Genomic DNA, 21,981 nt, shown 5'->3' with positions numbered 1-21,981 from the left:
TAAAACTTTAACTTTATTTTAACCAGGTAAGGCCCACTGAGCTATATAGGTATTTTTTTTTAGAAGCGACCTCACCACAAATTATAGCTCAACGAAGTGGCTTATCAACGTGTGGACATTTATATCAGTCAAATACTCTAAACGCGTGATGTTGATACTAAATGTGGAGGGAAAAACCGGACAAATACACAGCAGGCGTGACGGTCCGGGCCGAACCCACGACCTCCTGCATACCTGGCGAGGTGGTTAACATCTCGCCACCGTGGCGCCATAAGTTGTGTTATGATTGTGTTGGTTACAGTACTGTACGCTGGTTTAGCCTGGAAAACCCCGCCGAGTCAAATTTTCGCAGCGGGGGGCGATGTTGCGGCTGTGGGGGTGTGAGGTCCCAATTGAGTCGTTTGCAATGTAAAACGTGTTTTCAGCATTGAGATGTTTTGGCAAATACCTGTTACATCGTCATTTTTTTTATATACGGGGGATGAAACCGCATGCAGAACAAGGTGAGAACGTACAAACTCCCTGCTGAAAGCCACCCCAGTCGAGAATCTAACCGAGGCCCTTATTGCTGTGAGTGTGAACACTCGTGTCACCCTGCCACCGACCGGCACGGTCTGCACGATGCGATTTGGTCCACTGGATTGCTGGGTGAAGTGGAACGTGGACATCCTGTGTAGGCTGAACAAGTGGCCGTCATCGGCAGAATTAACAGAGGGTATTGAAACCTGCACATGCACGTGGGCAGGGAGCTGGGGTAGGAAAGTCACTTCCAGACGAAACAAATACAACTCCATATGCGTATCTCCACGTACACAAAGCGGCACAACTGTTTCTTACTCATCCCGTCAGCCGCGCGGCATTCTGGGAATGCACAAAATATCAGCAGAATTGCTTCAAGCCAAGCAAGTCTGTGGAGCGGTATCGACACGCAGAGTCTCATCAGTAGAGCGAGGCCTGTTGCCCTCCGCCTTACAGGAGGAAAGGGCCCTCGCTTGCTGTACGCTACGGCGTTCCGAGTTCGACTCAATGTATAAAGTAACAACTCAACTCAACATACTCATCGTTGGTGTCGTTGTGGAGAATACAAGTAACAACATTAACGAGTTATTTGTCTGTTCATGCGGAACAGGCGCACGTGAGAAGCAGACATCTGCTCATAGGTTATTTCTATTCTCCACGAAAACGCTTGTGATTATTTTGAGTTATGTACAATATAATTTCGATAGAAAGGCTTACATCATGTCGGAATCCGACTGCATCTTAAGACGGCATCAACTATTGTGTGCATTGTGTGTGAGCCACCAGGCGTGTGAAAGAGGAAGATCTAACGTTTGGACTGCAGGGCAATATCTCGGACGTGGCGCGGAAACATCGGGACGTGGGTTTCCTGTGCAAGTGAGCGAAGGGTATTCGGAGAAATGGTCACGGGCACATTAACAAGAGAATGAAAAACACATTGGGCCTGATTGCTGAGCAGGTTGACCTGGGAGATTCCACAGAAAGCCACCGTTGATAGAACGGAGAGCGGCGTGGAGGGGAGTGGAGTGAGACGAGAGGGGAGAGGTGGGAGAGTGCGTGGAGGGGAGTAGAGTGAGATGAGAGGGGAAAGATAGGAGAGTGCGTGGAGGGGAGTGGAGTGAGATGAGAGGGGAGAGGTAGGAGAGTGCGTGGAGGGGAGTAGAGTGAGATGAGAGGGGAGAGGCAGGAGAGTGCGTGGAGGGGAGTAGAGTGAGATGAGAGGGGAGCTAGAGGAAGGGGTTGAGTACATGGAGGATGTTGAAGTTGCTGAATGCGATCTTGAAGTTAACCCAGAATTGAATGTTCAAGCCGGTGGATGGATTGGGAGGATTCGGGGTGTGGGTGAGAAGTCTGACGGTGACGTTGGATCCTCGAGTGGATTGGCCAGAGAGGAGAGTCGCTGTAGTCGATTCTGGATGTGATGCAAGTGTGGAGGAAGGTTTCAGCAGCAGCTGCGGTAAATAGATGTTTTACAGGTGGAGTTATGATGTCACAACCATCATCATCATCATCACCACCACCAACCACCACCATCGTTACCGCCACAACCACCACCAACATTGCCTCCTCCACCACCGCCACCATCATCATTGCCATCATCATCACCACGGCGAGCATCATCATTATTATCCTTATCATTATCATCACCACCACCACAGTTATCATCACTATCATACCACGACCACCATCGCTACCACCACCATCACCACCACCACCATCACCACTATGATAACCACTATTGGCTGAATCTCAGCCGCATCAGCAGAATGAGATGGATTCTTTAAAATCCTCGTAACCATCACCATGACCATGATCACCGTCACCACAATCAGCTGACCGCACAAGTTGCAGAGGGGAGGGGTTGAGTGGGGGGTGGGGGGGCATCCACCGGGGACCAATCGCCTCGGCCGTGCACACGCCCAGTCTGAAGTCCGCGTGGACCCGCAGAGCGAGCGAGCGAGCGAGAGAGACCTTAACCACAGCCACCTCCAGCACTGCCCGCCGCTGCTGCTGCTGCTGCTGCTTCTGGAGCTGTGGTGCAGTCGTGAGTCGCGCCGTGTCCGTCTGGACGCGACCCCGAGCGAGCCGCCACTCGTCACGCGCCCCGGCGCCATGGGGAGGAGACGCGCGGTGTAACGCCGAGGCGAGTAGGAGGAGGAGGAGTAGGAGGGGACGATGGGGACCAGTGTGGAGAAGGAGCTGTCCACCTTGCAGTGAGTCCTGGACATCTCTCCCTGCCTCCACACGTGGATTCCCTCCACCCCACCCTCCCGTCTCGCCCCCCCCCCTCCTCCTGTGTCTGCGATCTCGTGTTTGCCCTGCGCGCCATGCGCTGTCCGGATCTGGCCTCTGACTCCTTCGCGGATCGGAGCTCGCGGGCGACCTTTGGTCGCTGGGCGCGCATGAAACACAACGCGCGGTCGAAAACCGCCATCATCATCATCACCCATCACTAGCACGGTTGGCTACGTACGGTGCGATAGAAGTTCAACATACTTAATCCATCATTTATCGCCGGCCCCGATCTGCCCACTGGCGGACGAAGGGGACACCCCCTAAGACGTCGCCTGGCCACGTCGCGCGGCCTCGCGATGTCACGAGCCACTCGGCCTCTCCACACGGGCCGCGTTCACGCCTCCCGTCTCGGGCGATGGGCAGGCGGGCGTCGGGACGTTGTCTCATACGTCAGTTAGTCAGTTAGTCAGTCAGTCAATGAGTTAGGCAGTCAGTTAGTCAGTTAGTTTGTCAGTTAGTTAGTTAGTTAGTCAGTCAGTCAGTTAGTTAGTTAGTCAGTCAGTTAGTTAGTCAGTTAGTCAGATAGTCAGTTAGTCAGTTAGTCTGTCAGTTAGTCTGTCAGTTAGTCAGTCAGTTAGTTAGTTATTCAGTCAGTCAGTCATTCAGTCAGTTAGGCAGTCAGTTAGTCAGTCAGTTAGTTAGTTAGTCAGTTAGTTAGTCAGTCAGCCAGTCAGTTAGTCAGCTAGTCAATCAGTTAGTCAGTCAGTTAGTCAGTCAGTCAGTTAGTTATTCAGTCAGTTAGTCTGTCAGTTAGTCAGTTAGTTAGTTAGTCAGTTAGTCAGTTAGTTAGTCAGTTAGTTAGTCAGTCAGTCAGTCAGTCAGTTAGTCAGTCAGTCAGTTAGTCAGTCAGTTAGTCAGTCAGTTAGTCAGTTAGTCAGTCAGTCAGTTAGTTAGTTAGTCAGTCAGTTAGTCAGTCAGTTTGTCAGTTATTCAGGTAGTTAGTCAGTCAGACAGTCAGTCAGACAGTTAGTCAGTCAGTTAGTCAGTTAGTAAGTCAGTTAGTTAGTCAGTCAGTTAGTCAGTCAGTAATCAGTTAGTCGGTTAGTTAGTCCGTTAGTCAGTTAGTCAATCAATTAGTCAGTCAGTTAGTCAGTCAGTTAGTCAGTCAGTCAGTTAGTTAGTCAGTCAGTTAGTCAGTCAGTTAGTCAGTTAGTTAGTTAGTCAGTTAGTCAGTTAGTTAGTCAGTTAGTTAGTCAGTCAGTCAGTCAGTCAGTTAGTCAGTCAGTCAGTTAGTCAGTCAGTTAGTCAGTCAGTTAGTCAGTTAGTCAGTCAGTCAGTTAGTTAGTTAGTCAGTCAGTTAGTCAGTCAGTTTGTCAGTTATTCAGGTAGTTAGTCAGTCAGACAGTCAGTCAGACAGTTAGTCAGTCAGTTAGTCAGTTAGTAAGTCAGTTAGTTAGTCAGTCAGTTAGTCAGTCAGTAATCAGTTAGTCGGTTAGTTAGTCCGTTAGTCAGTTAGTCAATCAATTAGTCAGTCAGTTAGTCTGTTAGTCAGTCAGTTAATCAGTTAGTCAGTCAGTTAGTCAGTTAGTCAGTTAGTTAGTCAGTTAGTCAGTTAGTTAGTCAGTTAGTCAGTTAGTTAGTCAGTTAGTCAGTTAGTCAGTTAGTCAGTCAGTTAGTCCGTTCCTTCCAGCGACCCGCGTGTCTTGCGTGCCCACACCATCTCACGTTTTGCAGAGTTATGCACTTGCGTCGTCCAACGTAATCTCGCTCGTCCTGTTTAATTCGCGCAATGCTAAGAATGCAGCTCTCCGTCATTGTTGGTGCGCTTGCGTTTGTTTTCATGCTGTTTGCGTGGGTAAATGTCAATGTTTCAAACCCTCATGTCAAGCCGAGCAGGTGATGTACGCGGATTTAAAGTATGCGTTTACAGGCAATTGAAAGGACGCGCGGTACAAGTCATTGTAGTTTAGAGCGTTTTAATAATCATATCAACAACAACAAGTCTTGAGCCTCTCCATTTGTTTTCAGGAGGATCCTGCGAATGAATGAGTGTTGGGTTGGCCTCGTGTGTGTGTGCCAGGTGGTGTGTGTGTGTGCCAGGTGGTGTGTGTGTGTGCCAGGTGTGTTGTGTGTGTGAGTGCTTGTCACGTGCAGTGGGGAGCGGTGGTGCAGGGGTTAGCGCTACGCTGCGCCACGAACCCAGCGACCCTGGTTCGATTCCCGCTCACGGCCAACACCAGTGACGCTTGTCTGAGCCGGCCCCTGGGCCTCTCCTAGGTCGACTCAGCCTTAAATGAGATACAAAGGCGGCCGGGCGTGGTATTGGCCACCCACCCCGCTGTGTGCCGTCCCGGCCTTCACAGGTGCTCCTCGCTCACAGCACTTGCCCTACAGTCTGTTGAAGGCTATTTGGGGGATCTTTAAGTCACGTGTATGGGATTAATGAGAGCAGCTTGTGGGGTAGCCGATGGCCCCGTGTGGAGTAGCCAAGGGGGCCCACAGGAAGTCGCCCTCCCCAGTATCCCTCTCCACCAACTTCAACTCGGCCTGCACGTCACGTGTCTCTCGACTCCCAGAGGCCTCTTCCCCAGCGACCGACCTGGGGGGCACTACTGCCCCACAGACTCGTGCCCCCCCCCCCACCGCCCCTTCCCCCGTCACCCCACCCCTCACCCCCCTTCCCGCTGTGCCCGTATGCCGCAGGTGGTACCACGGCACCATGTCCCGCCACGTGGCCGAGGCGATGCTGATGCAGAACGGGCAGGACGGGAGCTACCTGTTCAGGCGGGGGCTGGACGGGCAGTTCGTGTTGGGGGCCAGGTGAGCGCAGAGCCCACCCACAGCACCCCCCACGGGGCATCATTCCCTGTACCCGACACCCTGTGTGGTGCCCCCCATAGAACACTGTCGCCTCGCCTCTCTGTAAACTTCACTCTGCATAGCAGCGACTGCACCACACCCATTGCACACAACACCCGACGTAACATTCAGCGCAGCACACCCCAAACAGCACGTCTGTGTAGCACTGCCGCATAGCACTGCCGCATAGCACACGCTGCATCGTACACCCACAGCAACCCAACATGTATAGCACACCAACGTAGTAACCCCATCATCAATCATCACCAAGCCACCCATCCCTTATCATCATCTTCAATAAATAATCATCCATCAATCCATCCATGACGACCATCATCACCGACAATAAACATCATTATGCGTTCACCATTTCAGTCGTAATCATTAATCCATCCACCACCACCACAATTATCCCCTATTCCATGCCCCACCGCCACCATCACCGCAGCCACGGCTCCCCGCCCCCCGCTCGCCAGGTCCAAGGACTCGGTGAGGAATTTCCAGGTGAGCTGGAGCGAGACTCGGGGCTTCTCCTTCGGCTTCACCATCTTCCCCACGGTCAAGGAGTTCGCCGATCACCTCGCCAACGAGCCCATCCTGGGGAGCGAGACTGGTCAGCGCACCACCACCCCACCAACCCCGCCCCCCACGGTGCCTGCGTTCTTCAGTAGCCAGCCGGGGGGCGGGGGGGCGGTGTAATGCCCCCCGGCCCCCATATGAATATCAGTATTATAATTAGTCGTGAGTGGGAATCGAACTCGGGTCATTTCTGGCTTTGTAGCGCTAAGCAGCGCCCTACTGCTCGCCGCTAAATGCATTTGTAACGCGTCAACAACAGGAACAAGACAGCGCTGATGAGCATCAATGTCGCAGCTCGTGGCTATCTAACCCAGCACTGATCAACGCACAAAATGTCGTGAAACTCCTTTTCCCGTGGGTCTCGAGGAGGTGCCAATCTCCTGGCTCGCCAGGAGAAGGCGGTACAGCACGCGGGCTAATCGCCATCTGTTTCCATCCGTACGGGGATAGAGGGTTGCCCCCTCTCGTGCATGCTTTTCTCCGGGTGCTCCGGTTCACTCCCACGCGAATAACAAACAACACAACTCATCGTAAATTCTCTGAAAACATCTTTAAATAAATTTGAAAAGAATGTAGCGCCAGCACCGTCCCGAAAAAGAGTCTTTTGACTCAGCGTGGCTCTCTCCCGGATAGAGAAGTAAAGTCCGTAATAAATAAATAAATAGATAAATCTTTTAGTGTTCTCTCACTGCAAGGATAAAGGTGCGGCGCTGCAATTGCCTGCTCACGCCACTGCTGGTGGAAAGGCCTTCACTAGAGACAACTATAAGAGCGGAATTTGGTCTACTCTTCCACACTGACCGGACGTGTTGGAAGAGGTGGACGTACCCACACTTTACCCCACGCGACCTGCCGATCCACTCCCTGTGCCGTACCCATTCACACTGTGGGGTGGGCCAGATCGTTGAGGTGTGGAGAGTGGGTGAGTGCGTGTGAGGCTGAATGGGTGAGTGTGCGCGAGTGAGTGGGTGAGTCTGTTGTTGTGACCTGCAGTGTGGTAAGTGAGCGAATGGGTGAGTGTGCACGAGTGAGTGGGTGAGTCGGTTGTTGTGACCTGCAGTGTGGTAAGTGAGCGAATGGGTGAGTGTGTGCGAGTGAGTGGGTGAGTCGGTTGTTGTGACCTGCAGTGTGGTGAGTGGGCGGGTTCGTGCGTGCATGGGTGGGTGACTGTGTGAGTGCGCGTGTGGGTGAATGTGTGAGTGCGTGCGTGCGTGGGCGAATGTGTGAGTGAGTGTGTGCGTGGGTGAATGTGTGAATGTGTGAGTGCGTGGGTGAATGTGTGAGTGTGTGAGTGCGTGGGTGAGTGAATGTGTGAGTGCGTGCGTGGGTGTGTGAATGTGTGAGTGCGTGCGTGGGTGAATGTGTGAGTGAGTGAGTGCGTGCGTGGGTGTGTCAGTCTCCGACCCGCAGTGCGGTGGCGCGATTGGCTGGCTGACACAAACCAGCCGATCCGCTTGAGACCGGCGCAAGTGCGCGGCACGCGTTCGTTCGCGCCGCACCGGGCGACGGCAACTCTCTCCGGGTCCGCGTGCTCTCGACGGCGCCCAGCCCACGTGCCCCTCTCCCCCCCTCCCTCCCCCCTCGTGGTGCAGGAGGCCTGATCAGCCTCCGGTTCCCGTTCCCGCGGGAGGTGGCGGAGCCCTCCTTCTACGACCCCATCATCGTGCACACGGCGATGCGCTCGGGGCGCACCATCGATGACGTCCCCACGTACGCCTCCTCCGTGCGTAACGCCACAGATACACATCGAGACTCATAGAGACTCATAGAGATACATAGAGATACATAGAGATACACAGATACCCATAGAGACACACATATACCCATAGAGATACATAGAGACTCGTAGAGATACAGAGACTCATAGAGACACACATATACCCATAGAGATACATATAGACTCATAGAGACACACAGATACACAGAGAGATACATAGATACCCATAGTAACCCATAGAGACACATAGAGACCCATAGCAACCCATAGAGACACATAGAGACCCATAGCAACCCATAGAGACACATAGAGACCCATAGCAACCCATAGAGATATATTAAAAGCAATCCACAACCCTGGGGCTGTGGCCATGTCAGCCGAGCTACGGACCGCAGAGTGAACCCGCCGTGATCTGCGCTCCTTCAACGGGGGGGGGGGGGGGGGGGGACGGACAGCGACACGAACTCTGTCTCTCTCTCTCTGCTGAAGCCCTCTCTCGCCGTGGCCAGCAGCAGCAGCAGCCCCCGACGTGGAATCGTGGAGCTCCTGAGCCGCATGGCGACTGCCATCGTGCACAAGGAGAGAATAGCAAGCACTCATCTCGCTAACAACAACGAATATCTTATTAATTCCCCGACAGTCTGTGTAAACTAAGCGATAGGTAACAACATTATTAAGCACACAAATCGTCGCATTATACTAAATCTAAAATATATTTATATTACACACTTGCATCACCCATCATTGCAGCAGCGATGTTTCAAGACATGCAAAACTCTGGCCCTGGGTCGACATCCTCTGATTCGTCTGCTGGGTTTATGATTGTGCTAAACAAACTCTGCTGGATTGCCAGCCGTTATTGGCGAGGGCGCGGCCATGTAATTAGAGCACACCCGTCCAACGCAAAAAAGCGATGCCGTACAGAATCTCATCATGCGTGGCCGTGGAGCTTCAGGGTCGAGCGCAGGGAGGGGTAAGGGGCCTGGAGGGGGTGGGGGGTGGGGCGGGGGGCGTGGTGGGGGCTTCCCCCTCCCCCTGTGAGAAACCTGTCATCCCCCACACACACACTCTGCTCTCGATCGATGCACGTTCACGGAGCACCCGTCTGCCGGGGCAGGATTAATTAAGGCTCTCCGCGCGCGCGCGTGCGCGCGCGCTCTCACTCACTCATTAACTCACGCACGCACTCACTCATTAACTCACTCATGCACGCAATCACGCAATCACTCGTGCACTCACTAAACTCGCGCGCACTCTCCCACCCACCCACTGCCTCACCTGCGCACTCATTAACCGACGCACTTAAGAGCTCACTCTCACACTAACTCATGCATCCACTCACTAGCTCACTCACACACTCGCCCACACACTCACTCACACACTCACCCACACACTCACCCACACACTCACCCACCCACACATTCACTCACACACTCACCCACACACTCACCCACACACTCACTCACACACTCACACACTCACTAATGAACTTACATGCATACGCACGAATGAAATCACACACGCGCCCGCACGCTCACTCACTCAACAACAATTCGCCACTAAGTGGCGGTGACGTCACCGCGGCGCTTGTGCCAGGCTAAGTGCACGTTGAGGCCACGTGAAGTGTTGACTGAGATGAGTGGCCGATGCATCACCTGTGCCCCCTACTGTGCCAACTTGATGTGCTTTAACCACCCGGCGCTCCGGTCGTTGTTGTGAGGATCGATTCTTACTCACACACACTCCCTAACACACCCACACACTCACTCACAAGCTAACTTACTCACACACTCACTCACACACTCACTCACACACACTCCCTAACACACCCACACACTCACTCACAAGCTAACTTACGAACACACTCACTCACACACTCACTCACTCACACTCCCTAACATACCCACACACTCACTCACAAGCTAACTTACTCACACACTCACTCACACACTCACTCACACACACTCCCTAACACACCCACACACTCACTCACAAGCTAACTTACGAACACACTCACTCACACACTCACTCACACACACTCCCTAACATACCCACACACTCACTCACAAGCTAACTTACTCACACACTCACTCACACACTCACTCACACACACTCCCTAACACACCCACACACTCACTCACAAGCTAACTTACGAACACACTCACTCACACACTCACTCACACACACTCCCTAACACACCCACACACTCACTCACAAGCTAACTTACTCACACACTCACTCACACACTCACTCACACACACTCCCTAACACACCCACACACTCACTCACAAGCTAACTTACGAACACACTCACTCACACACTCACTCACACACACTCCCTAACACACCCACACACTCACTCACAAGCTAACTTACGAACACACTCACTCACACACTCACTCACACACACTCCCTAACACACCCACACACTCACTCACAAGCTAACTTACTCACACACTCACTCACACACTCACTCACACACACTCCCTAACACACCCACACACTCACTCACAAGCTAACTTACGAACACACTCACTCACACACTCACTCACACACACTCCCTAACACACCCACACACTCACTCACAAGCTAACTTACGAACACACTCACTCACACACTCACTCACACACACTCCCTAACACACCCACACACTCACTCACAAGCTAACTTACGAACACACTCACTCACACACTCACTCACACACACTCCCTAACACACCCACACACTCACTCACAAGCTAACTTACGAACACACTCACTCACACACTCACTCACACACACTCCCTAACACACCCACACACTCACTCACAAGCTAACTTACGAACACACTCACTCACACACTCACTCACACACTCAATGACTCATTAACACATCACTCTCCACTCAACATTTTTACCGCTCACGAAACCATTCACTCACTCACAATCACTCACATTCTCACGGACTCACTAAATCACGCGCACACTCGCTCGCTAACTCACACACTCACGAATAAAAACAAATACCCCCCGTATAGCCTTAACATACTTTGGGAGCAAGTGCTGCTAGCGAGCACCTGTGAAGGCCGGAACGGGGCACGCTAACTCTCACTCACTCACTGACGCCAATTCGTTTTCTGCTCCACTTCCCGCAAACGCCGTAAACCCACAGCCCTCAGCGGGGGGGGGGGGGGGGGGGGTGAGGGCTTGGCGAGTGTTGGAGTGTGGGCGAGGGAGGTGAGGGTGAGGGAGGTGAGGGAGGTGAGGGTGAGGGGGGTCAGGGTGAGGGAGTGACCGGGTGAGGGAGGTGAGGGTGAGGGAGGTGAAGGTAAGGGACGTGTTGGTGATGGAGGTGAGGGTGAGGGAGGTGAGGGTGAGGGAGGTGAGGGCGAGGGAGGTGAGGGTGTTGGAGGTGAGGGCGAGGGAGGTGAGGGTGAGGGAGTTGAGGGTGAGGGAGGTGAGGGTGATTGAGGTGAGGGGAGGTGATGGTGAGGGAGGTGAGGGTGTTGGTGATGGAGGTGAGGGAGGTGAGGGTGAGGGAGGGGAGGGAGGTGTTGGTGATGGAGGTGAGGGTGAGGGAGGTGATGGTGAGGGAGGTGAGGGTGTTGGTGATGGAGGTGAGGGTGATGATGATGGAGGTGAGGGTGAAGGAGTGACCGGGTGAGGAGTTGCGAGCAGCCGAGTAGCGGTTCACGCGCTCCACTACGATCCCCCAAATATTTGAACCGGCCCTGTGCCTCCACTTGGTAGACTCGGCCTCAAATCAATACTGTATCTGGCGAGGTGTGTAAACATCGCCACTCGGGGAGCAAAGGAGGCCGGGTCTGGTTCTGGCCACCCACCCCCTCGTGTGCTGTGCTGACCTTTATAGGTGCTCACTATCAGCACTTGCCCCGACAGTCTGCTACAGGCTACACGGGGGATCTGTGTCTTTAACTCTTGTGGACGTGACGTGAGACGGGGTCTCTCTCCCGTTCGCCTTCTGCGAGTCTCAGCCCCCGTTTAATGGGAAACAAAGCTGCCAAGCCAGTCACGTGAGAGAGCCTCATTCATATATATGCACGTGCCTACACTGAAGCACGATATTCGCACATGTACGCAATTGTTTATAATACAATACACAATAATAATGAATGGTCAATGCAACAAATGAACTAAACTATATTTTGTTTGAACACGGAAGGCCCACTGAGCTATGTGGGTCTTTTTCAGAAGCCACCTGGCCACAAATGATAGTTCAACGAAGTGGCTTTTCGCGTGGAAACGTAAAGCAGCCAAATACTCCAGACGCATGATTCTAAATGTCGAGGGAGAAAGCGGACAACTCGGAGGAAGATCCATGCGACCCCGGGGAGAAAATGCAGCAGCAGGCATCAGAGTCACGATGGAACCTACGACCTTCTGTATACCAGGCGAGGGAGTTAACATCTCCTCAAAGAGAACACGATGAGTCTCATTTGCAAGAATGACCTGGAGTCAGAGTCGTCTGCCAGTAAAGGGGGGAGGGGGGAGGGGGGGTGGTGATGAATGTGGAATCCTCACGCCAGGGGAGGGGAGGGATCTTTAAATCCCACTGTGAGTGGACGGCGCGTCGTGGAGTTACGGCTATCGCACCCCCTGCACTATGACACCCTGCAATGTTAATCAGGGCGGCCACTGGGCTCGAACTGTGACCCTCTGCAACGAGTGGCAGGCTCTGGGCCGCCTCACTGTGGGTGGGGAAAGGGGATGGGGGTGTGGGGGGAGACTTGGGGGCGGGGGGGGGGTAGCAGAGAAGAATGACTCCTTTGTTTATGTCCATCCCTGCCTCGACCCTCAACCCAGGTGGGGACGAAGGAGGGATTCCTCACCAAACAGGGCAACCGCGTCAAGGTGAGCGATCACCATCCACCCGATGGGTTCAACCCCGCACCCAGGTCCGCCCGCCAGCGGAGGCCCTTTGCTGACGGACATCGCCGCTCTGTATAGTTTCATTCACGTGATATGCAGAAGGGTCGCTTTTTATATAAAAAAAAATCACTGTAAGGCCACACACAAGCGGTATTATCAACGAATGTATTTAGTTGTTTTATGTTAATTGTCCTCTGAAAAATAACTCCGCTCTTTTTGCTTTGAGGTTCCTTCATCCAGCAGTAGATTGCCAGCGGGATTTATACTTTTAATAATTAGTACAATATTAATACATCTACATTGTTATTATGAAGGTTATATTGCACAAAAGAAAACTCAACACGTTAGTCAATAACACTATGGCCTTACATAACAAAAACAATACAATCGGTGACGTTTCGGGCAATGGGCCTTTTTACAATACACACAGCAACACGATGTTATCGGTTGGCACTGACAGCCGAGATTCTCTGCTCCTGCGATATTCACGATTGCCTAACAGACCATTGTCAATCCCATTGTCAATCCCATTGTCAATCCCATAGTCAATCCTTTGTCAATCTTCGGTTGCATTTGTTTTCCCTACGCACTGTCCCATGTGGCACGGCTCTGAGTAGTGCCGAGGGCCTGGAGGGAGTGGATCAGGGCTGGAGGGGGGCAGGGAGAGAGGGAATGGTGGGGGGGGGGGGGGTAGTGGGGGGAGGGGGGTAGTGGAAGGAGGGGGGCAGGTGAAGGTGATGGGTGCTCTGCTTTGCACGACCCGAGTTCCATTCTCGCCCACGACCAATGACCCGCGACATCATGTGAACTTGGTGCGTTGTGTCAACATCAGCGCTGCGGTCACCTACCACTTGGTGCGCCGTGCCTCCCTTCATAAGGGAACACGTCCCAAGGGTCTGTTGGAGGCTACACGGGGGACCTTTGCCTTTGCTCTCCCCGTGGTTTGTGTCACAGACATGGAAGCGCCGCTGGTTCACGCTGCAGAGGAACGAGCTCAAGTACTTCAAGGACAGGAAGGTAACTCGCGAGCCTGAGGCCAGACTCCAGCAGAACCCCCTCCATACGCCGAGATGCAGACTGGCGGGGTAGATGCTGCTGTGTACACGTGTGTACACATGTTACACACGTGTATACAAACACACAAAGATCTCCCGTATAGCTTTAACAGACTGTTGGGGCAAGTGCTGTTAGCAAGCAACATATGAAGGCCGGTACTGTACACGAGGGGGTGGGTGGCCAGCACCACGTCCGGGCCACTTTTGTCTCCCCGGTGGCGATGTTTACACACCGCACCAGGTACTCATTTAAGGTTGAGTGGACCTAGGGGAGGTCCAGGACCGGTTCAGATAATCGTCACTGGTGTTGGCAGCGAGCGGGAATCGAACCCGTGTCGCCGGGTTCATAGCGCAGCGCGCTAACCGCTACATTACAACTCCCCACACGCGCACACAGGCACACACGCACGCACACACACAGACACACACACACATAGACACACACACAGACACACACACACGCAGACACATAGACACACACAGACACACACACAGACACACACACAGACACACACACACATAGACACACACAGACACACACACGCAGACACATAGACACACACACACACATAAACACACACACAGACACACACACACACAGACACAGACACACAAACACAGACACACACACATAGGCACACACGCACACACAGACACACACAGACACACACATGAGTCACCGTATTCGCCGAACCTTACGACACGCGCGCGCGTGTCTCCCACACCTGGGTAGGGGCTAAGAGAGGAGAGGGGGTGGTGATGGTTTATGGATGAGGGTGGTTGCGGGTTCAAGGTTGAAAGGGGATGGGGAAGTCGGGTGGGGGTTGAAGACGTTCAAGGTTGAAGGGCTGGGGGGGGGGGGGCTTGATGGGGGGCGGGGGGCATTAGATTGGCGCGCGTGAAGAGACGCGTGTCGCGGCTCTGGGGGGGGGGGGGGGGTGCGAGATGGGTTGGAGGGGGGAGTCACATTTGACTTGGACGCCTGTGAACCGAGTGGACATCTGTGTAAAAGCCTCGTAGCTCGTCGGAGTCCTCCTCCAGTATAAACACAGACTCTGGGATGAGGAGGTGTGCGGGAATCATTCTCCTTGCCCGACCAACCCCCCCCCCCCCCACTATTGTTCCCCTCAGCCCCCTACTCTCTTACCACACCGAGGACCCAAGTGAAGTTCTAACCACATACTTGCCGGTACCACGAGGCCAGTGATGGCATCGGGCTCCATGACATTTAAGACTTCGTTCACATTAAACCACGATACCATGGGTAGTTCACATTAAACCACGGTGCCATGGGTAGGTTCACATTAAACCACGGTGCCATGGGTAGGTTCACATTAAACCACGGTACCATGGGTAGGTTCACATTAAACCACGGTGCCATGGGTAGATTCACATTAAACCACGATACCATGGGTAGGTTAACATTAAACCACGGTGCCATGGGTAGATTCACATTAAACCACGGTGCCATGGGCAGGTTCACATTAAACCACGGCATGAGTGCGCCTCTCGTTCTACTTTTAAACATTGGACTATGGCACCAGGAAGTCGTTTGCATCAGCGCACGGTGTCAGGGGAATTAACAACAAAGTTACTATCTCGGTAGCGACGGCAGGGGCCACGTTTACAGTGGGGCTGCGATGAGTGACATTTTTCGGCTGACTCAGCTGGTGCTGGTTGAGGCTGTTGCTGTTGGTTGTTGTTGTTATTTTCCGAAACACCAACAACACCAACACCACCACCACGTGGTCTGGTTTTTTTGTGGTGGCACCCGCGACCAGGACAAGGAGCCAATCAAAGCCCTGGACCTGAGCCGGTGCACGGCGGTGCAGTTCGACTACAGCCGCGAGAAGGTGAACTGCTTCTGGTGAGGATCCAACGTGCCCCTCGCCCTCTCACTCACCAACACACACTCACCAACACACACTCACCAACACACACTCACTCACACACTCACCAACACACACTCACCAACACACACTCACCAACACACACTCACCAACACACACTCACTCACACACTCACCAACACACACTCACCAACACACACTCACCAATACGCACTCACCAACACACACTCACCAACACACACTCACTCACACACTCACCAACACACACTCACCAACACACACTCACCAACACACACTCACCAACACACACTCACTCACCAACACACACTCACTCACACACTCACCAACACACACTCACCAACACACACTCACCAACACACACTCACCAACACACACTCACTCACCAACACACACTCACTCACACACTCACCAACACACACTCACCAACACACACTCACCAACACACACTCACCAACACACACTCACCAACACACACTCACTCACCAACACACACTCACCAACACACACTCACCAACACACACTCACCAACACACACTCACTCACACACTCACCAACACACACTCACCAACACACACTCACCAATACGCACTCACCAACACACACTCACCAACACACACTCACTCACCAACACACACTCACCAACACACACTCACTCACACACTCACCAACACACACTCACCAACACACACTCACCAACACACACTCACCAACACACACTCACCAACACACACTCACTCACACACTCACCAACACACACTCACCAACACACACTCACTCACACACTCACCAACACACACTCACCAACACACACTCACTCACACACTCACCAACACACACTCACCAACACACACTCACCAACACACACTCACTCACACACTCACCAACACACACTCACCAACACACACTCACTCACACACTCACCAACACACACTCACCAACACACACTCACTCACACACTCACCAACACACACTCACCAACACACACTCACCAACACACACTCACTCACACACTCACCAACACACACTCACCAACACACACACACTCACCAACACACACTCACCAACACACACTCACTCACACACTCACCAACACACACTCACCAACACACACTCATCAACACACACACACTCACTGACCAACACTCACCAACACACACTCACTCACCAACACACACACTCACCAATACACACTCACCACACACACACTCATCACCAACACACACTCACCAACACACACTCATCAACACACACACACTCACTGACCAACACTCACCAACACACACTCACTCACCAACACACACACTCACCAACACACACTCACCAACACACACACTCACACACTCACCAACACACACTCATCAACACACACTCACTCACACATCACCAACACACACTCACCAACACACTCACCAACACACACTCACTCACACTCACCAACACACACTCACCAACACACACACACTCACCAACACACACTCACCAACACACACTCACTCACACACTCACCAACACACACTCACCAACACACACTCATCAACACACACACACTCACTGACCAACACTCACCAACACACACTCACTCACCAACACACACACTCACCAATACACACTCACCAACACACACACACTCACTCACCAACACACACTCACCAACACACACTCACCAATACACACACACTCACCAACACACACTCACTCACCAACACACACCCACCAACACACACTCACCAACACACACTCACCAAACACATTCACCAACACACACTCACTCACCAACACTCACCAACACACACTCAATAATAACGAGACGCTGGACTCGAAGAGGCCCTTGCTACAACATCGTCGTCGTCGTCATTGTAATCGATTCCATGAGGATCACCGTCATTATCACCTACAATCCTCATCACTACTCACTATCACCACCATCAACACCACTACTATCATCATCAGCATTATCACCACCATCATCATCATCAGTTGTACCAGGTACACCATCACCACCACTTGCATCAAAGCATTTGGTGGTGCTACTGCTGCGTTGGCAGTGGTGCACGAGCACAGGAAGCAAACACCACGTCGCCGTGGTTCGTGCTACGAGGAAGGTCCATTGCCTCTGCGGTCGTGTGTGACTCTGCTCACGTTGCACAGGCCGTACAAGAACGACGCCAATGGACTCACCGCAAACACGACGCAGACATCGCAGCGGCACGCAGCTCAGCTGCTCCTGCCGCCTGCATGTGAACGAAATCAGATTGCCCCCCGAAGCGTCGCCTCTGATATATGTCCCCTTCTAAGGCCACAGCAGCGTTACTGACGAGTGTCAACGTGACCCCCCCCACACCCCGTCACCTTCCACCCCCGTCACCTTCCACCCCCGTCACCTTCCACCCCGTCACCTTCCACCCCACGCTCGTGCCGCTGTCTCCCAGCCTCGTGTTCCCGGAGAGGACGTTCTTCCTGTGCGCCAAGAACGCGCTGGAGGCTGACGAGTGGATCAAGCTCCTGCGCTGGAAGATGGTGAGTGGCGCGCACAGAGGCACAAAGACAAAGATGCCCCTCGAGCGCTCTGTTTGGGGCAAAGTGCTGCGAGCGAGCACGTACGAAGGCCGCCTTTGTATCCCGAGTGGCGATGTTTACACGCTAATTTGAGGCCGAGTCGACATAGGGGAGGCCCAGGACCGGTTCAGAAGATCGTCACTGATGGTGGCCGTGAACGTGAATCGAACTCGGGTATCAGGGTCTGTAGCGCAGTGCGGTAAATGCTGCACCACCGCTCCCACACGCACACCCCCCTCCCCCCCGAGTCCCATCTCGCCAGGTAGTGGTGGCTGTGCACGTGACCTGTCCACCCAGCACTGTGGAGGCACGGAGGGTTGGTGGGTCACACAGATCTATGTGCATCTCCCAACCCGTGAGCGTCGAGGGAGTGCCATATCCTGTTTTTCCAGGAGAAGGCAGTACAAGAAGTCGACTAATCGACGTCTGTTTACATCTGTACGGGGATAGAGCGTTGCCCCCTCGTGCTCTGTGTGGGGGTTTTTTTCTGGGTGCTCCGGTTTCCTCCCACATGGTATAATCAACACGAACTCACCATTCATTGGCTGGAAACATCTTTCTATAAAGACCCAATGGAGGAGCAGCAGCAGCAAGACCCTCTTGAAAAAGAGTCCTGCGACTCTACTGGATAGATGAGCCGCATCTTACTTATCGCCATTGCTACGGGAGCCGCCACACGCAGCCTGGCACTGCTGCGGTCATCCATGTGCAGCCAGGCTCCTCTGACTCGCACTTCCCCTTGCGTGCGAATACATGTGTGTGTGTGTGTGAATGCATGTGTGTGTGAATGCATGTGTGTGTGTGCGTGTGAATACATGTGGGTGCGTGTGAATACATGTGTGTGTGTGCGTGTGAATACATGTGTGTGTGTGTGCGTTTGTGTGAATGCGCTACCAGCACCAACAACATCAGCACTGGTGAGACAAAGGCGGCCAGGCGTGGTGCTCGCCACCCATCCCCTCGTGTGCTGTGCATGCCCTTCATATGTTCTCACTTGACCGAACAGTCTGTCAATGCTATGCGGGACGTCTGTGTCTTTGTGTAAATGCACCTGTGCGCGCATGTATGGACGTGCACATCAGCCAGCCAGGAAGTGGCTACTTCCTCCGGTATTTGCGGCACGGCAGCCCCAAACGGGTCCACCCCGCCTTGCCCCATGGAATTTGAGCCAAGGGGCTTCACCTCACGGAATGCTCAAAACCCTGTTCCTGAGGGTCGGAGAGCGGATCGCCGGTCTTTCTCTTAAGGATGGCAATAGGTGGGGTGCTGCCAGTTAGTTTTGATGGAATTAATGATCGATGATTGTGTGGCGCTGATGCATCAGTGAGCTCCTGTGGCCACCGCAGCTTCTGTTTGGCCAGATAGAGGGAGGTAGACGGGCACCACACGGGCTGGAAAAGAGATGGACTAATGCGGTACAGGAGGATGTGGAACTGAGTGGACTTGCCAAAGACTGGTACCAGCAGTGTCAAGATCGGCCTCTGTGGAGGAGGAGGCTCATGAAGGACGCTGATGGGCAGTTGGAGGCAGTCGCCCTCCATTATCAATGGAGGGCGGAGGAGCGACGCTCACAACAACGAGCGGAGCGCCGGGTGGCTAAAACGCGGCAAGTTGGCACAGTGGGCAGCACAGTCGGTGTATCTGCCAGTAATCTCAGTCGGTCAACCCATGGCACCTGCTGGGTCTGTCCCATGACCTGCCAGCGAGCCTTCCTCACTTCACATGGCCTCAAGGTGTACCTAGCCTGGCACAAGCGCCGTAATGACGACACCGCCACTTAGTGGAAAGCGGCGGTTGTTGTTGTTGTGCATGTGTGCGTCGGTGTGTGTAAAATGGTGCGTGTGTAAAGTGAAGTGAGGGCAGAGTGGTTAGCGCACTGCGCTACTAAACCGGCCACCTGGCTTCAATTTCGGCCAACATCAGTGGCAAGCGATTATCCGAGTTACCTAATGCGGTGTGTAAATATCAGTTCATTGGGAGACAAAGGCGGCCGGGTGTGGTGTTGTCCAAACCACGTCCTCGTGTGCCGTGCCGGCCTTCATCGGTGCTAACGACACTTGCCCCAATCAGTGTATGCAGGCTAAATGGGGGATCTTTATCTTTGTGCGCGTGTTGTGTGTTTGTTCGGCAGAATCAAGAACAGAAACAAAGGTTGCTGCGGAAAACCAAAACCGTGTAGGTGCACATTCTACACATTCACCTTGTAGGTGAACATCTAGGAAGGTGAACATCTGAGCTGCTGATCATCTTTGTAGGTGAACATCTAAGCCGGTGAGCATCCTTGTAGGCGAACATCTGTGAAGGTGAACATCTTTGTAGGTGAACATCTTTGTAGGTGAACATCTGAGCTGGTGAACATCTTTGTAGGCGAACATCTAAGCCGGTGAGCATCCTTGTAGGCGAACATCTGTGAAGGTGAACATCTGAGCTGGTGAACATCTTTGGAGGTGAACACCCGGGTAAGGGATCACCTGGACAGAAGACCCGAGGTGTTGAACACCAGGGCAGATGAACGCCTGGACAGATGAACACTTCCCCGCCACGCCTTCGGGGAGACCATTCGCCACGGGGAGGGGGCGAAGGGGATTGGGGAACCCCCTGAGGGGTCTACTTGGAGTGGCGCCGACCTCGGGGGACTCGGTCAGCCAAGAGAGCCGCGACCCCGCGGACTCGACTGCTCTGGACCTGGCCACGCACCCTCGACCCCACGGGTTGGACTCCCTGTCGGGGCCTAGCCTGTTCTCGCGTTGATAGTTTTGTTGTTTCTGTTAAGTGTGTGTTTGTGTGTGTGTTTGCGTGTGTTAATGTGTGTGTTTGTGTGTGTGTTAGTGTTTGTTTGCGTGTGTGTTAGTGTGTGTTAGTGTGTGTGTGTTTGTGTGTGTTAGTGTGTGTACGTTAGTGTGTGTGTGTTAGTGTGTGTGTGTTTGTGTGTTTGTGTGTGTGTGTTTGTGTGTTTCCACTCGCGGTTGGGTCCGCTGGCGAGCAGCACCACGCACTCACTCTGTACACCACGCACTCACTCTGTGCACCACTCACTCACTCTGTACACCACTCACTCTGTGCCACTCACTCTGTGCACCACTCACTCTGTACACCACTCACTCTGTGCACCACTCACTCTGTACACCACTCACTCACTCTGTGCACCACCCACTCTGTACGCCACTCACTCACTCTGTACACCACTCACTCTGTGCACCACTCACTCTGTACACCACTCACTCACTCTGTGCACCACCCACTCTGTACGCCACTCACTCACTCTGTGCACCACTCACTCTGTACACCACTCACTCTGTACACCACTCACTCACTCTGTACACCACTCACTCTGTACACCACTCACTCACTCTGTACACCACGCACTCACTCTGTGCACCACTCACTCTGTACACCACTCACTCTGTGCACCACTCACTCTGTACACCACTCACTCACTCTGTGCACCACTCACTCTGTACACCACTCACTCTGTACACCACTCACTCACTCTGTGCACCACTCACTCTGTACACCACTCACTCTGTACACCACTCACTCACTCTGTGCACCACTCACTCTGTACACCACTCACTCTGTACACCACTCACTCACTCTGTGCACCACTCACTCTGTACACCACTCACTCTGTACACCACTCACTCACTCTGTGCACCACTCACTCTGTACACCACTCACTCTGTACACCACTCACTCTGTGCACCACTCACTCTGTACACTACTCA

At 53.2% G+C, this 21,981-nt stretch overlaps 1 protein-coding gene across 1 annotated transcript; it reads left to right on the top strand.

Annotated features, from left to right (window-relative positions):
- Positions 1–2,441: 2,441 nt before the first annotated feature.
- Positions 2,442–21,501, top strand: DAPP1 (dual adaptor of phosphotyrosine and 3-phosphoinositides 1). Its single transcript, XM_061564875.1, has 9 exons — positions 2,442–2,732; positions 5,458–5,574; positions 6,090–6,226; positions 7,785–7,915; positions 12,710–12,757; positions 13,730–13,792; positions 15,612–15,697; positions 18,130–18,217; positions 20,388–21,501. Exons 1-9 carry the CDS (start codon positions 2,695–2,697, stop codon positions 20,433–20,435), a joined length of 756 nt encoding a protein of 251 aa, XP_061420859.1. The 5' UTR covers positions 2,442–2,694; the 3' UTR covers positions 20,436–21,501.
- The last annotated feature ends 480 nt before the right edge of the window (positions 21,502–21,981 follow it).

This window comes from Lethenteron reissneri, chromosome 34 (assembly GCF_015708825.2).
Source record: "Lethenteron reissneri isolate LAM-NWPU_2019-01 chromosome 34, ASM1570882v1, whole genome shotgun sequence".
Taxonomy (NCBI): domain Eukaryota; kingdom Metazoa; phylum Chordata; class Hyperoartia; order Petromyzontiformes; family Petromyzontidae; genus Lethenteron; species Lethenteron reissneri.
The sequence above is the reverse complement of the archived record's forward strand: the minus strand, read 5'-3'. Positions and strand labels throughout refer to the sequence as shown.